The 14,239-nt window shown below is 51.4% G+C and overlaps 1 protein-coding gene across 23 annotated transcripts in view; it reads left to right on the top strand.

Annotated features, from left to right (window-relative positions):
* NRXN1 (neurexin 1) overlaps positions 1 to 14,239 on the top strand; it is a 637,736-nt gene that overhangs the window by 359,209 nt on the left and 264,288 nt on the right. For all 23 annotated transcript variants that reach the window (XM_039913064.1, XM_039913065.1, XM_039913071.1 and 20 more), the window contains 2 exons: positions 4,516 to 4,897; positions 8,177 to 8,367. In XM_039913064.1, coding sequence (XP_039768998.1) covers positions 4,516 to 4,897; positions 8,177 to 8,367 — 573 coding nt within the window. The remainder of the gene's footprint in view (positions 1 to 4,515; positions 4,898 to 8,176; positions 8,368 to 14,239) is intronic.

Below are 14,239 nucleotides of genomic sequence, written 5' to 3' on the forward strand. Positions count from 1 at the left end.
CAAGGTCTCATAGGAAGCAAGTAGTGGTGGAGCCGTTATTAGACCTCGGGTCCTCTGAACTCCGGGCCCATGTTCTTTCTGCTAGGCCACACGGCTTCCCGATCCCCCCCAGGTGGGACTCAGAATCCCCCTGCCCTGAAGGGGCCACATCTTCAGAAGACTCTGGGCAAAGTTTTTGTATATCTGTGTTTGGGTGAGGGTCCCATTTCTTTGAATGATTTTCCCTCCGGCTCCCCCTAATCTAGATGCAACACATGAATTCTGAAACTCCTGCCAGGGCAGCTTCATCGCTAATGGAGGATTAAACCCTGGCATAAATTCTAGGGGCAAAAGAATAAAACAAAAAAGCCGGCAGTTAATGCTCTCTTAGCCAGCGGTAATGGCTTTCAAGGGCCCATTTCCCCCCCCTCGATATGCATGCTTATTCGCCATTAGTGTCAGGGAGATTTATATACACGTATTTAAGGAACAATAGGACTTATAATGCCTGTTTGTCACTGGGCCATGGGAGCTCCGACACTGCTTTACTACCTCTTTATTATTTATGTTCTGAACAGACACTCTATCCCGAAGATGTTAAGCGTTGAGTTTGCTACTAGTGTTCTTCTTCACTAACCGAGGCATTCATTTTGCTTTGGTTCCGAGCTCAGACTGAGGACTCTCCCAAATTAGGAAAATGTTGGATTTGCTTGTATCCAACGAAATGGTAACGTTAGAAATAATCGGTGGTCTTAGGGTCTTGCACTCAGCTCGATATTTTTCAATCTGGGGGAGGGAAGAGATAATTTGGAAGGGAAGTGGAATGTGGTCTCCTCAACTCCAGGCTCCTTCCCGTATCTCGGCTACCCTTCGAGCCGAGGGGACGGCGAACAAAGCTGAGTTGGCTCAGGCCCAATTCTATCTGAAATGGAGACGCTGGGTGTCGTCATTGAGGCAGAAGAGGCTGGCAAGAGCCGCCCTCCAGCAAAAATAAACAAGTCTCCTCAGCAATTAGGTCACCCTGGTCTCGACCGGTCGGAACGACGCGCCCATCCTTCAAAGCGGCCTCTTCCGGGCTGCCGAGCTGTCTCGCTGTCCTTTCTAAGCAAAGACCTCCCCAACGAGCGAGAGGCCGGGGGTGCCGCGATGGAGGGTGCTCTCTTTCCCGGGAGGGGTCAAGAGGGAGGTCTCCCGGGCCGGGCTGACCCTGGCATGTGGAGCCGGGTGACGGAACAGAGAGCGAGCTCGTTAAAATTTCCAATTACACCCAGTGGGGCGAGAGGGAGAGGGACCAGAGGGAATGCAATCAGAAAGTAGAACGGCCTTGACGGGTTGGAAGAGAAAGAGGCTGAAATGTGACCCAAGGTGTCTCGCTAAAAGAGGAGGAGCAACACGCCCTAGGATGATGATGATGATTATGGTACCTGTGAAGCGCTTACTATGTGCCAAGCACTGTTCTAAGCACTGGGATAGATACAAGGTAGTCAGGATGTCCCGCTTGGGACTCACAGTCTCAATCCCCATTTTACAGGTGAGGGAACTGAGGCACAGAGAAGTGAAGTGGCTTCCCCGGGGTCACACAGCGGACAAGTGGAGGAGCCGGGATTAGAGCCCACGTCCTCTGACTCCCAAGCCCAAGCTCTTTCCGCTAAGCCATGCTGCTGCTTCCCTAATACCAGACTGGGCAGGAGGGGTTCTGCCCCAGTCAGTGAGCACCTACTGGGTGCAGAGCACTGGACTAAGCGCTTGGGAGAGTCCAATACAACAGAGTTGGTAGCTGACAATCCACCAGGTGCTGACAGTCTGTCAATCAGTAAAAAGCATCATGCTGGAGGAGGGGGACTGTGGACTATAAATACTATTGAATGAATAAATCCTAGGAGAGCTCCCAAAATATACAGGTAGGCAGAGGTTGTGATAGGTTGAATTTCCACTAACTCTTATAATAATAACAATGATAATGAAAATAATAATTATGGTATTTGACAAGCACTTACTAAGTGGCGAGTACTCTCCTAAGCGCTGGAGTAGATACAAGCTAATCAAGTTGGACATAATCCCTGTCCCCCATGGGGCTCACAGTCTCAATGCCTATTTTCCCGTTGAGGGAACTGAGGCCCAGAGAAGTGAAGAGATTTGCCCAAGGTCACCCAGCAGACATGTGGCCAAGCTGGGATTAGAACCAGAACCCACATTTAGGCCTGGGCTTCTCACACTAGTCCACGCTGCTTCCCCCTCTTCTAATGCCACCCAGTTGAGTGAGGTACAGCATGGTTTAGTGGATAGAGCACAGACCTGGGAGTCGGAAGGTCACGGGTCCTAATACCAGCCCTGTCACTTGTCTGCTGGGTGATGTCGGGCAAGTCACTACACTTCTCTGTGCCTCACTGACCTCATCTGTAAAATGGGATTGAGACTGTGAGCCCTATATGGGAACAGGGACTGTTTCCAACATGATTTTCATGTATCCACCCCGGGACCTAGTACAGTGCCTGGCACGTAGTAAGTGCTCAACAAATACAATAATTTTTATTATTAATATTATTATTATTAGGTGAGAGAATGCCTTGGGCAGCCCAGTAAGAATGCAGATTATGCCTCACCCATCCCCTTATGCAGGCTTGAGGAATTTCATCAGGAGACTTTTCAGGAAATGGGAAAATACAGTTTGAGGTCACCTAAGCAGTTCTGTAGGCCAGGCAGGTACCCTGGCTTTCTGTCCTTTCTACCGATTCTTTTTCCCAAATCCTCATTTAAAATTTCAGGGAGCCCCGGCAGGGCGACTCTCCCAATCCTGAGCTAATCTTTCCCCCAGAAGAGTGATAATACCTGTTACAGAATGATGGCTCACAGAAGAAAATAAATAAATAATAAAGGTGCGGTAGATCTTATTTGAAATTTAATTTCACTTGTCCTCAGAGTGGCTTCCTTTCCACCCAAACGAGCCCCCTAGCCAACGCTAGATAGCACGGTCGATTAAGGGTAATATGTAAATGTTATTGCATGAACCTCATCTGTGACTCCTTTAGGGAGCAGAAGGGGAAAAAAAAAGAATCCGGTTATTAAGATCCAAACGTGATCGAGGGTTGAGTCTGTGCTAAGAAACCTCTCCTGTCAGTTCCCCTTGCCTTTAAAAACATGAGTGCGTAGCCGGAGCCATGAATACAAAGGAGTTCCACCCCAAGATGGGCAGCCCCTTTAAAATACAAAGATGTCTTGGGTGGTCAGTGGAACAAAGATGGGTCACATTTCTCAGGAAGATGTGCTATTTATTGAATACCCTTTATCGGCATCAGAGGTATCTATTTATTTTTTAATGGTATTTGTCAGGTGGTTGCTATGTGCCAGGCACTGTAATAATAATGATAATAATAATGATGATAATGGTATTTGTTAAGCGCTTGCTATGTGCCAAGCACTGTTCTAAGTGCTGGGGTAGATACCAGGTAATCAGGTTGTCCCACTTGGGGCTCACAGCCTTAATCCCCATTTTACAGATGAGGGAACTGAGGCATAGAGAAGTGAAGTGACTTGCCTAAGGTCACACAGCAGACAAATGGCGGAGCCGGGATTAGAACCCAAGTCCTCCGATTCCCAAGCCCGTGCTTTTGCCTCTAAGCCACGCTGCTTCTTCTAGTAAGTGCTGGGGTAGATACAAGGTTGTCAGTTTGGATACAGTCCCTATCCCACATTGGGGGCTCAGAGCCTTAATCCCCATTTTACAGATGAAGCATCTGAGGCACAGAGAAGTGACTCTAGATTGTAAGCTCTTTTGGGGCAGGGAATGTGTCTGATATATTGTCCTATTGTACTCTTCTAAGCGCTTAGTACAGTGCTCTGCACACAGTAAGTTCTCAATAAATATGATTGGCTGACTTGCCCAAGTTCACGCAGCAGGTAGGTGGCTGAGCCGGGATTAGAACCCAGGTCCTTCTGACTCCCAAGCCCAGGTGCTATGCACTAATAATAATAATAATGTTGGTATTCGTTCAGCACTTAGTATGTGCAGAGTACTGTTCTAAGCGCTGGGGTAGCTACAGGGTAATCAGATTGTCCCACATGAGGCTCACAGTTAATCCCCATTTTACAGATGAGGCAAAGAGGAGTGAAGTGACTTAGCCACAGTCACACAGCTGACAGGTGGCAGAGCGGGGATTCGAACCCCTTCCCCCTGACTCCCAAGCCCGGGCACTTTCCACTGAGCCACACTGCTTCTCACTAGGCTGCTTCCCATTTATGGAGCCCTTATTCTGTGCAGACCACTGCACTGAGCACTTGGGAGAATACAATACGACAGAACTGGTAGACCCATTTCTTGCCCATAACGACCTCGTGGTCCAGAGGGCAGAAGCCAGGATCCAGCCCCCATTGTACAGAGGAGGAGACCGAGGCCCGGAGAGGGAAAGCGCGCCGCCCAAAGTCACACAGCTGGGATTAGAACCCGGGTCTCCCGCCCCCCCGGCCCCCGTGTCCGGCCCCCTGGGCCGCGCGTCCCCGGATGGGACGGTAAAACGCCGACGTCCTTGCCCCGTGCAGGCCAGATGGCGGGCGACCACACGCGGCTCGAGTTCCACAACATCGAGACGGGCATCATCACGGAGCGCCGCTACCTGTCGTCGGTGCCCTCCAACTTCATCGGGCACCTGCAGAGCCTGACCTTCAACGGCATGGCCTACATCGACCTGTGCAAGAACGGCGACATCGAGTACTGCGAGCTCAACGCCCGCTTCGGCTTCCGGAACATCATCGCCGACCCCGTCACCTTCAAGACCAAGTCGAGCCACGTGGCCCTAGCCACGCTGCAGGCGTACACGTCCATGCACCTCTTCTTCCAGTTCAAGACCACCTCCCTGGACGGCCTGATCCTCTACAACAGCGGGGACGGCAACGACTTCATCGTCGTGGAATTGGTGAAAGGGTAGGTGGCCCCGGGGCCGGCACCCCGTAATAATGATACCGTGAAATATGCTATAATTACGACATTATCATCCTGACGTACGGCGCTTACGTGCCTATCTGTAATTGCATTCATTCAATCGTATTTATTGAAACAGCGTGGCTCAGTGGAAAAGAGCCTGGGCTTCGGAGTCAGAGGTCATGAGTTCGACTCCCGGCTCTGCCACTTGTCAGCTGTGTGACTGTGGGCGAGTCACTTAACCTCTCTGTGCCTCGGTTATCTCTTCGGTAAAATGGGGATTAACTGTGAGCCTCGCGTGGGACAACCTGATTCCCCTGTATCTCCCCCAGCGCTTAGAACAGTGCTCTGCACGGAGTAAGCGCTTAACAAATACCAACATTATTATTTATTGAGCTCTTACTGTGTGCAGGGCACTGTACGTCATTTATGGTGATGATGGTATTTGTTAAGCACTTACTATGTGCCAGGCACTGTTCTAAGCACCGAGGGAGATAGAAGGTTATCAGGTTGTCCCAGATGGGGCCCACAGTCTTAATCCCCATTTTTCAGATGAGGGAACTGAGGCTCAGAGAAGTGAAGCGACTTGCCCAAAGTCACACAGCCAACAAATAGTGGAGCAGGGATTTGAACCCACCACCTCTGACTCCCAAGCCCGTGCTCTTTCCACTAAGCTGCGTGCTTATATTAATATCTGTGTCCCTCCACTAGACTGTAAGCTCACTGTGGGCAGGGAATGTGTCTGTATTGCTATAGCTTACTTGGTAATAATGTTATAGTGTAATAATGAATATAATAATTCTGGTATTTGCTAAGGGCTTACTGTGTGCCAGGCATTGTTCTAAGCGCTGGGGTGGATATAAGATAATTGGATTGGACACAGTCCCTGTCCCACATAAGGCTCATAGTCTTCATCCCGATTTTACAGATGGGGGAACTGAGGCACAGAGAAGTTAAGTGACTTGTCCAAAGTCACACAGTGTATTCTCCCAAATGCTTGGTATAGTACTTTGCACACAGTAAGCGCTCAATAAATACGATTGGATGATTAGTTCAAGCACTGTTAATAATAATGATGTTGGTATTTGTTAAGCGCTTGCTATGTGCAGAGCACTGTTCTAAGCGCAGGGGTAGATACAGGGTAATCAGGTTGTCCCACGTGGGGCTCACAGTTAATCCCCATTTTACAGATGAGGTAACTGAGGCACAGAGAAGTGAAGTGACTCGCCCACAATCACACAGCTGACAAGTGGCAGAGCTGGGAGTCGAACCCATGACCTCTGACTCCGAAGCCCACCCTTCTAAACACTGGGGAAGAAACAGGATAATCACAGAATAGTCACAGGTAGCGGCGTAGCCTAGTGGATAGAACACGGGCCTGGGAGTCAGAAGGACCTGGGTTCTAATGCCGGTTCTACCGCATGTCTGCTGAGTGACCTTGGGCAAGTCAAGGCAATTTAACTTTTCCTAGCCTCTCTAAATTGGGGAATAAGGCTGTGAGTCCCATGCGGAACCTGGACTGTGTCCAATGTGATTAGCCTATATCTAACCCAGCGCTTAGTACAGTACCTGGTACATAGTAAGTGCTTAACCGGTACCATAAAAAAAAGAGGTCAGGCACAGTCTCTTTCCCACTGGGGACTCACATTGTAAGCAGGAGGGAGAACAGTAAATACCATCAGCCGGCGGCATTAGACTGTAAGCCCGTCAGTGGGCGGGGATCGTCTCGATCTGTTGCCGAATTGTACGTTCCAAGAGCTTAGTACAGTGCTCTGCACATAGTAGGCGCTCAATAAATACTATTGAATGAATTTACTGAGCACTTATTGGGTGCGGGGCACTGTGCTGAACGCTTGGGAGGGGCCAGTGGAGTTGGCGGATGCATTCCCTGCCCACAAGGGGAGACAGATGGATAAATGGCAGATGAGGCAGTGGCAGGGTGTCCGGATGTGGACGTAAGTGCTGTGGGGCAGAGGGTAGGGGGCATGCTGGAGAAGCAGCGTGGCTCCGTGGAAAGAGCGCGGGCTTTGGAGTCAGAGGTCATGAGTTCGAATCCCAGCTCTGCCACTTGTCAGCTGTGTGGCCGTGGGCGAGTCGCTTCACTTCTCTGTGCCTCAGTGACCTCAGCTGTAAAATGGGGATTAAGACTGTGAGCCCCACGTGGGACATCCTGATTCCCCTGTGTCTCCCCCAGCGCTTAGAACAGTGCTCGGCACATAGTAAGCGCTTAACGAATACCAACATTATTATGATTATTATATCAAGTGTTTAAGGGGGACGGATTTGAGTACAGGGGTAAGAGAGAGAAGGGCGGGGAGGGGAAATGCGGCCTGGTCACGGAGATGTGAATTGAGAAGGGCTTCGAAGGTGGCCGGCGTGGCGGCCTACGCTTGCCAGAGAACCCGAGGCTCGGAAAATCCGGGAGACCCTCTTGCCATTGACTCCTCCCTGCCCGAAAAGAAAGAGGAGGCAGCTGGAGAGAGCATCTCAGCATCGCGTTGTAAATAACAATGATGGTGGTGTTTGTGAAACACTCACTCTGTGCCAAGCACTGTACTGAGTGCGGGGGTAGGTAAAAGATCAGCTGACTGGACACAGTCTTTTTCCCCCTCTTCCCCAAAATAATAATGAGGATATTGGTATTTGTTAAGCGCTTACTATGTGCAGAGCACTGTTCTAAGCGCTGGGGTAGATACAGGGTAATCATGAAGCAGCGTGGCTCAGTGGAAAGAGCCCGGGCTTGGGAGTCATAGGTCATGGGTTCGAATCCCGACTCTGCCACTTGTCAGCTGTGTGACTGTGGGCAAGTCACTTCACTTCTCTGGGCCTCCGTTACCTCATCTGTACAATGGGGACGAAGACCGTGAGCCTCACGTGGGACGACCTGATCACCCTGTATCTCCCCCGGCACTTAGAACAGAGCTCTGCACATAGTAAGCGCTTAACAAATGCCAGCATTAGTATTAGGTTGTCCCACTTGAGGCTCACAGTCTTAATCCCCATTTTACAGATGAGGTAACTGAGGCACAGAGAAGTGAAGTGACTTGCCCACAGTCACACAGTTGACAAGTGGGAGAGCCGGGATTCGAACCCATGATCTCTGACTCACAAGCCCATGCTCTTTCCACTGAGCCACGCTGCTTCTCTACGGGCTCCGGCTCTAAAGAAGGCCTTAGGGAATTCCGAGGAGAAAGCGGACAGACGGATAACATCCCAGCGTGCTTCCCTGGACTCGGCCTCTACCCCGAGGCCCCGGTGACCCCACTCCCCGGTGTCTTCCAGGTACTTACACTACGTGTTCGATCTGGGCAATGGCGCCAACCTGATCAAAGGGAGCTCCAACAAACCCCTCAATGACAACCAGTGGCACAACGTGATGATTTCCAGGGACACCAACAACCTCCACACGGTCAAGATTGACACGAAAATCACCACGCAGAGCACGGCCGGGGCCCGGAACCTGGATCTCAAAAGTAAGCACAAGCCGGGGGTTGCTGGGGTCGGCGGGGGGCTGGATCCTGGGGCAGACAGTGGGTTACTCCGCGGCCTCTCTGGTCAGATCAAATGTTGACGACGACGATGATGATTCTGCTATTTGTTCGGCTCCGCGTATGACGCGCTGGAGAGGACACGGTACAATCCTCTGGACTGTCGCCTCTAGACTGAAAGCTCGTTGTGGGCAGGGAATGTGTCTGTTTATTGTGGTATTATATTCTCCCAAGCACACGGTAAGCGCTCAAAAAATATTGATGACCGGCAACAATCGGTGGTATTTATTGAACCCTTTCCTAGGTGCAGGGCAGTTGTACTTAGCGCCTGGGAGAGCACGTTACCACTGTGTCGGTAGCCGTATTCCCTTCTCGCAACGATCTTACGGTCGAGCGTGGTGGCCGCGGTCCGTGTCCTACATGGGGCTCACAGCCTAGGTGGGAGGGAGAAGGGGTTTTTCATCCCCGTCTCACGGAAGAGGAAACTGAGGTACAGGGAATTTGAACGGCTCCCCTGAGGTCGCCCAGAAGGCAGATGGCGGAAGCGGAATTAGAACCCAAGTCCGCTTGACTCCCAGGCCTGCGCTCTTTCCATTAGGCCACCCTGCTTCTCTCTGAGGAGAGATGGGATTGTGGTGCATCGTGTTTTCCTTGGTGGTAAGCACAGAGGCCGGTGCCTAGGGAAACTATTAGTGGGATGGGGTGTGAATAAGTAATATTTTTTCTTCATTTATGGTACCTGTAAAGTGCTTACTATGTGCCAGGAATAAGCTCTGGGGTAGATCGAAGTTTACCAGGTTAGAGACAGCCAATGTCCCGCAGCCTTAACCTCCATCTAACAGACGAAGTAACTGAGGCCCAGACAAGCGAAGTGACTTGCCGAAGGTCCCACGGCAGACAAGCGGCGGAGCCAGGATTAGAATCCAGGGCCTCCGTCTCCCAAACCCTTGCCGTTTCAGTGCTCTGCACAGAGTAAGCGCTCAACAAATACGATCGAAGGAACGAATTTCCGCCAGGTCCCGCCGCTTCCTCCGTCTCCAGTGTCACAGAGATGCGTCCCTGTCGCTCACACTCAATTGGCATTCCTGTTTGCCTCAAAGCAATTTTTTTTTTTATTTTACAGACTCAGCCTATTTATATGTGTTTTTTTTGCTTCTGACAGGGTGCAGAAATAACCGGTCTCGGGAATGATGATGGTTTTGAGATGGAGAACAAGGGGGGCTATTTTCCACGGGCTGAGCACTTCAGCAGAACAGCAGAGGTCGCCACAGGGCTACCAAAAAAATCACTGCTTTTTTGGGGGGGTGGGTAGAGGGGTGGGGGAAAATCGAAATTTTCAGGTGGCTGTACATCCTTCTGTGTCCAATTCTTCCCTAATAATAAGAAGAAGAATGTTGGTAATTCTTCCCAAATAATAATAATGTTGGTATAGAAAAGCAGCGTGGCTCAGTGGAAAGAGCACGCGCTTTGGAGTCAGAGGTCATGGGTTCGAATCCCGGCTCCGCCGCTTGTCGGCTTTGGGCAAGTCACTTAACTTCTCGGTGCCTCAGTTACCTCATCCGTAAAATGGGGATGAAGACCGTGAGCCCCACGTGGGACAACCTGATTCCCCTGTGTCTACCCCAGCGCTTAGAACAGTGCTCGGCACATAGAAAGCGCTTAACAAATACCAACATTATCATTATTTGTTAAGCCCGTTCTAAGCACTGGGGTAGACTCAGGGTCATCAGGTCGTCCCACGTGAGGCTCACAGTTAATCCCCATTTTACAGATGAGGTCCCTGAGGCACAGAGAAGTGAAGTGACTCGCCCACAGTCACCCCGCTGACAAGTGGCAGATCCGGGTTTCGAACCCATGACCTCTGACTCCCAAGCCCGGACTCTTTCCACTGAGCCACGCTGCTTCCGCGGGCACACGGTGGTTCATTCTTCTCTGGAGGAGCGGCTCACCTTGAGCCCCCCGGGAAGCCGGAGCCGGTGATGGCATTCAATTCATTCAATCGAATTTATTGAGCACTGTACTAAGCACTCGGAAAGTACAGTTCGGCAACAGGTAGAGACAATAATAATGTGGGTATTTGTTAAGCATTTACTATGTGCAGAGCACTGTTCTAAAGGCTGGGGTAGATACAGGGTGATCAGGTTGTCCCACGTGGGGCTCACAGTCTTCATCCCCCTATTACAGATGAGGAAACTGAGGCACAGAGAAGTGAAGTGACTTGCCCAAGACCACACCGCTGATAGGTGGCGGAGCCAGGATTAGAACCCTCGACTTTTGACTCCCAAGCCCGGACTCTTGCCTCTAAGCCACGCCGTTTCTCTAATCTGCAGTCAGGGAAAGGAAGGATTCAATCCAGCAGTTGCGACCTTGTTTCTGCTGCTCACCTGGTGGAGCAGAGGTGGATAATAATAATAATTACCCTCGTGGCATTTGTTAAGGGTTTACTGTGTGCCAGACACTTTACTAAGCGCTGGGGTGAACACAAGCAAAATTGGTTGGACACAGTTCCTGTCCCACATGGGGCTCACAGTCTCGATCCCCATTTTACAGATGAGGTCACTGAAGCCCAGAGAAGTGAAGTAACTTTCCCCAGGTCCCACAGCACACAGGTTCCCTGCCAGGGTTGGTGCAGTCTTGGATCCTGGCCTTGCCCTCCGCAGCCATCCAGGATCTGTTGCCGAATTGTACTTGCCAAGCGTTTAGTACAGTGTTCTGCACACAGTAAGTGCTCAATAAATAAAAACGATCAAATGAAAGGATGATGGTTGGCGGGCAGAGTGTGGGGAGAGGAGGGACACTTTCTGGCTTTGTCTTAATCAGTCCTGGGTGGCCTAGGGTAATAATAATAATGTTGGTATTTGTTAAGCGCTTACTATGTGCAGACCACTGTTCTAAGCGCTGGGGTAGACACAGAGGAATCAGGTTGTCCCACGTGGGGCTCACGGTCTTAATCCCCATTTTACAGATGAGGGAACTGAGGCACCGAGAAGTGAAGTGACTTGCCCACAGTCACCCAGCTGACAGGTGGTAGAGCCGGGATTCGAACCTATGACCTCTGACTCCAAAGCCCGGGCTCTTTCCACTGAGCCACGCTGCTTCCCGGAGACCACGTGAATGCCAGAGTGGTTATCGCAAGAAGGCAAGAAGCAGCACGGCCTCGTGGATTATAATGGTGGTATTTGTTAAGCGCTTACTAGGTGCAAAGCACTGTTCTAAGCGCTGGGGGATACAAGGTGATCAGGTTGTCCCACGTGGGGCGCCACGGTTTTAATCCCCCTTTCACAGATGAGGTAACCGAGGCACAGGGAAGTTAAGTGACTTGCCCAAAGTCACACAGCTGACAAGCGGCGGATCCGGGATTCGAACCCATGACCTCCGACTCCCAAGCCCGGGTTCTTTCCACTGAGCGGGCCTGGCAGTTAGAAAGACCTGGGTTCTAATCCCAGCCACCCCTGTGCTCGGTGTAATTTGGCACCGTGTCAGTTCCACAGGAGATGAATGTGGGCCCAAACAATTATACCACCATTTGAGGGAGGGGATGACTAGAGAAGCGGCATGGCGTCATGGATAGGCCCCGGTCTGGGAGTCAGAGGGTCGTGGGTTCTAATCCCGGCTCCGCCACTTGTCTGCTGGGGGACCTTGGGCGAGTCAGTTTGCTTCCTCTGGGCCTCAGTTACCTCATCTGTGAAATGGGGATTGAAACTGTGAGCCCCAGGTGGGACGGGGACTGTGTCCAACCCGATTTGCTTATATCCACTCCAGGACTATGTGTCTCTGGCACATAGTAAGCACTGAACAAATACCACAATTATTATTCTTTCCATTGAGCATGCCCCACTGACCCTCTTGTGCTGGACTCCTGCTGGACCCAGGGGCTACTGGCATTCCAAACCCAGTCCAGAGCAGGACAGGGAGGAAAAGAGAGCCTGGGAGCTTCCCCAGGGAAGATGCCCCCCTCCTCTTTTTTTTTAATGACATTTGTTAAGCGCTTAATATGTGTCAGACACTGTTCTAAGCGCTGGGGTAGGTACAGGTCAATTGAGATGCAGTCCATGTCCTGGGTGAGACAGTAGGGGGGAGAACCGATTTTTAATCCCCGTTTTATAGATGAGGAAACTGAGGCGCAGAGAAATGAAGCGACTCACCCAAAGTCACACAGCAGACAAGTGGCAGTGCCAGGATTAATAATGTTGGTATCCGTTAAGCGCTTACTATGTGCCGAGCACCGTCCTAAGCACTGGGGTAGACACGGGGGAATCAGGTTGTCCCACGTGGGGCTCACGGTCTTAATCCCCATTTTACAGATGAGGGAACTGAGGCACGGAGAAGTGAAGTGACCTGCCCACAGTCACCCAGCTGACAAGTGGCAGAGCTGGGATTCGAACTCATGAGCCCTGACTCCAAAGCCCGTGCTCTTTCCACTGCGCCACGCTGCTTCTCAACCCAGGCCCTCTGATTCCCAAACCTGGGCTCTTATCATTAGGCCACGCTGCTCCTTCCTGACTGTTTCTGCTCCAGGCCCTCAGGTTCAATCCCTTTGGGTTTTCTGGGAGAACTGTCGGGTACTACAGACACCTCTTCCTCCACCTTGGAGGAAGGGTCTTTCATTCAGGTGTATTCATTGAGCGCTTACTGTGTGCAGAGCACTGTACTAAGCACTTGGAAAGTACAATTCAGCGACAGATAGAGACAATCCCTGCCCACAATGGGCTCACAGTCTAGAAGGGGGGAGACAGACATCAAAAGAAGTACACAGGCATCAATAGCATCGAAATGAATAGAATTATAGGTATATACACATTAATAGAATGAATAGAATTATAAATATGTACGTATATACGCACAAGTGCTGTGGGGCAGGGAGGCGGGGAGAGCAGAGGGCGTGAGTCGGGGCTATGGGGAGGGGAGGGAGAGCAGAAGAAAAGGGGGGCTTAGTCCAGGAAGGCCTCCTGGAGGAGGTGAGCTTTCAGTAGGGCTTTCAAGGGAGAAAGTGGGATAGTTTGGCGGATTTGAGGAGGGCGGGCATTCCGGGCCAGAGGTAGGTCGTGGGCCGGGGGTCGGCGAAGGGACAGGTGAGAACGAGGCCCAGCGAGCAGGTGAGCGGCGGCAGAGGAGCGGAGTGTGCGGGCTGGGCTGGGGAAGGAGAGAAGGGAGGGGAGGTGGGAGGGGGCAAGGGCATGGAGAGCTTTGAAGCCGCTAATGAGGAGTTCTTTCCATTCAGGGAGCTTGGAGAGGCGAAGAGGGCCGGGTGCGGTGGGGGGCAGGGGACCAGAAGGCTCCGGGTGCCCTTGCGGCATACAGGTGCTGGCCGCTGGAGGGAACGCCAGGCATGGGAGCACTGCAGGAGGAAGATCCGGCCCCTCGGCTTTCAAGGGCAGCCCTTCCGCAACCCAGAACTGAAAAACAGGAAAAAAAAAAAATGGAGTTTTGCTGCAATAAATCTCCCAGCGCATTCCTCAGACTTTGGAGACATTGTATTTATGTCCTTTAGAAAGGAGAATTGACTCAGTCTCCATGAGATTACCGAGATGGCATAAGAGCGGCCCCCCGCTGCCTGCCGAATACGCGCTTCGCAGTACCCACAGCCTTCCCCCGGAGTTGAGTGGGAATGCTTTGTGTCTTTCCATTTAGTCGTGTCTCTCTCATTTTCATGAAATGCTATTCTCTCTCCAGTTTCCTCCCCACCCCCACCTCTAGTGAGGATGTGGGTCAGCTGGTGCCGGAGAGAAAGCATGAGATAATGGCCTGGGAAGGCGGGGAAGACAGGGAAGGGGGTGGGAGGGAGAGGGAGAGAGAAAGAGGAGAGGGAGGGGAGGGAGAGAAGGGGAGCAAGAAGGAAGAGGGAGGAGAGGGAGAG

The sequence above is a fragment of the Ornithorhynchus anatinus genome, chromosome 9 (assembly GCF_004115215.2).
Source record: "Ornithorhynchus anatinus isolate Pmale09 chromosome 9, mOrnAna1.pri.v4, whole genome shotgun sequence".
Taxonomy (NCBI): domain Eukaryota; kingdom Metazoa; phylum Chordata; class Mammalia; order Monotremata; family Ornithorhynchidae; genus Ornithorhynchus; species Ornithorhynchus anatinus.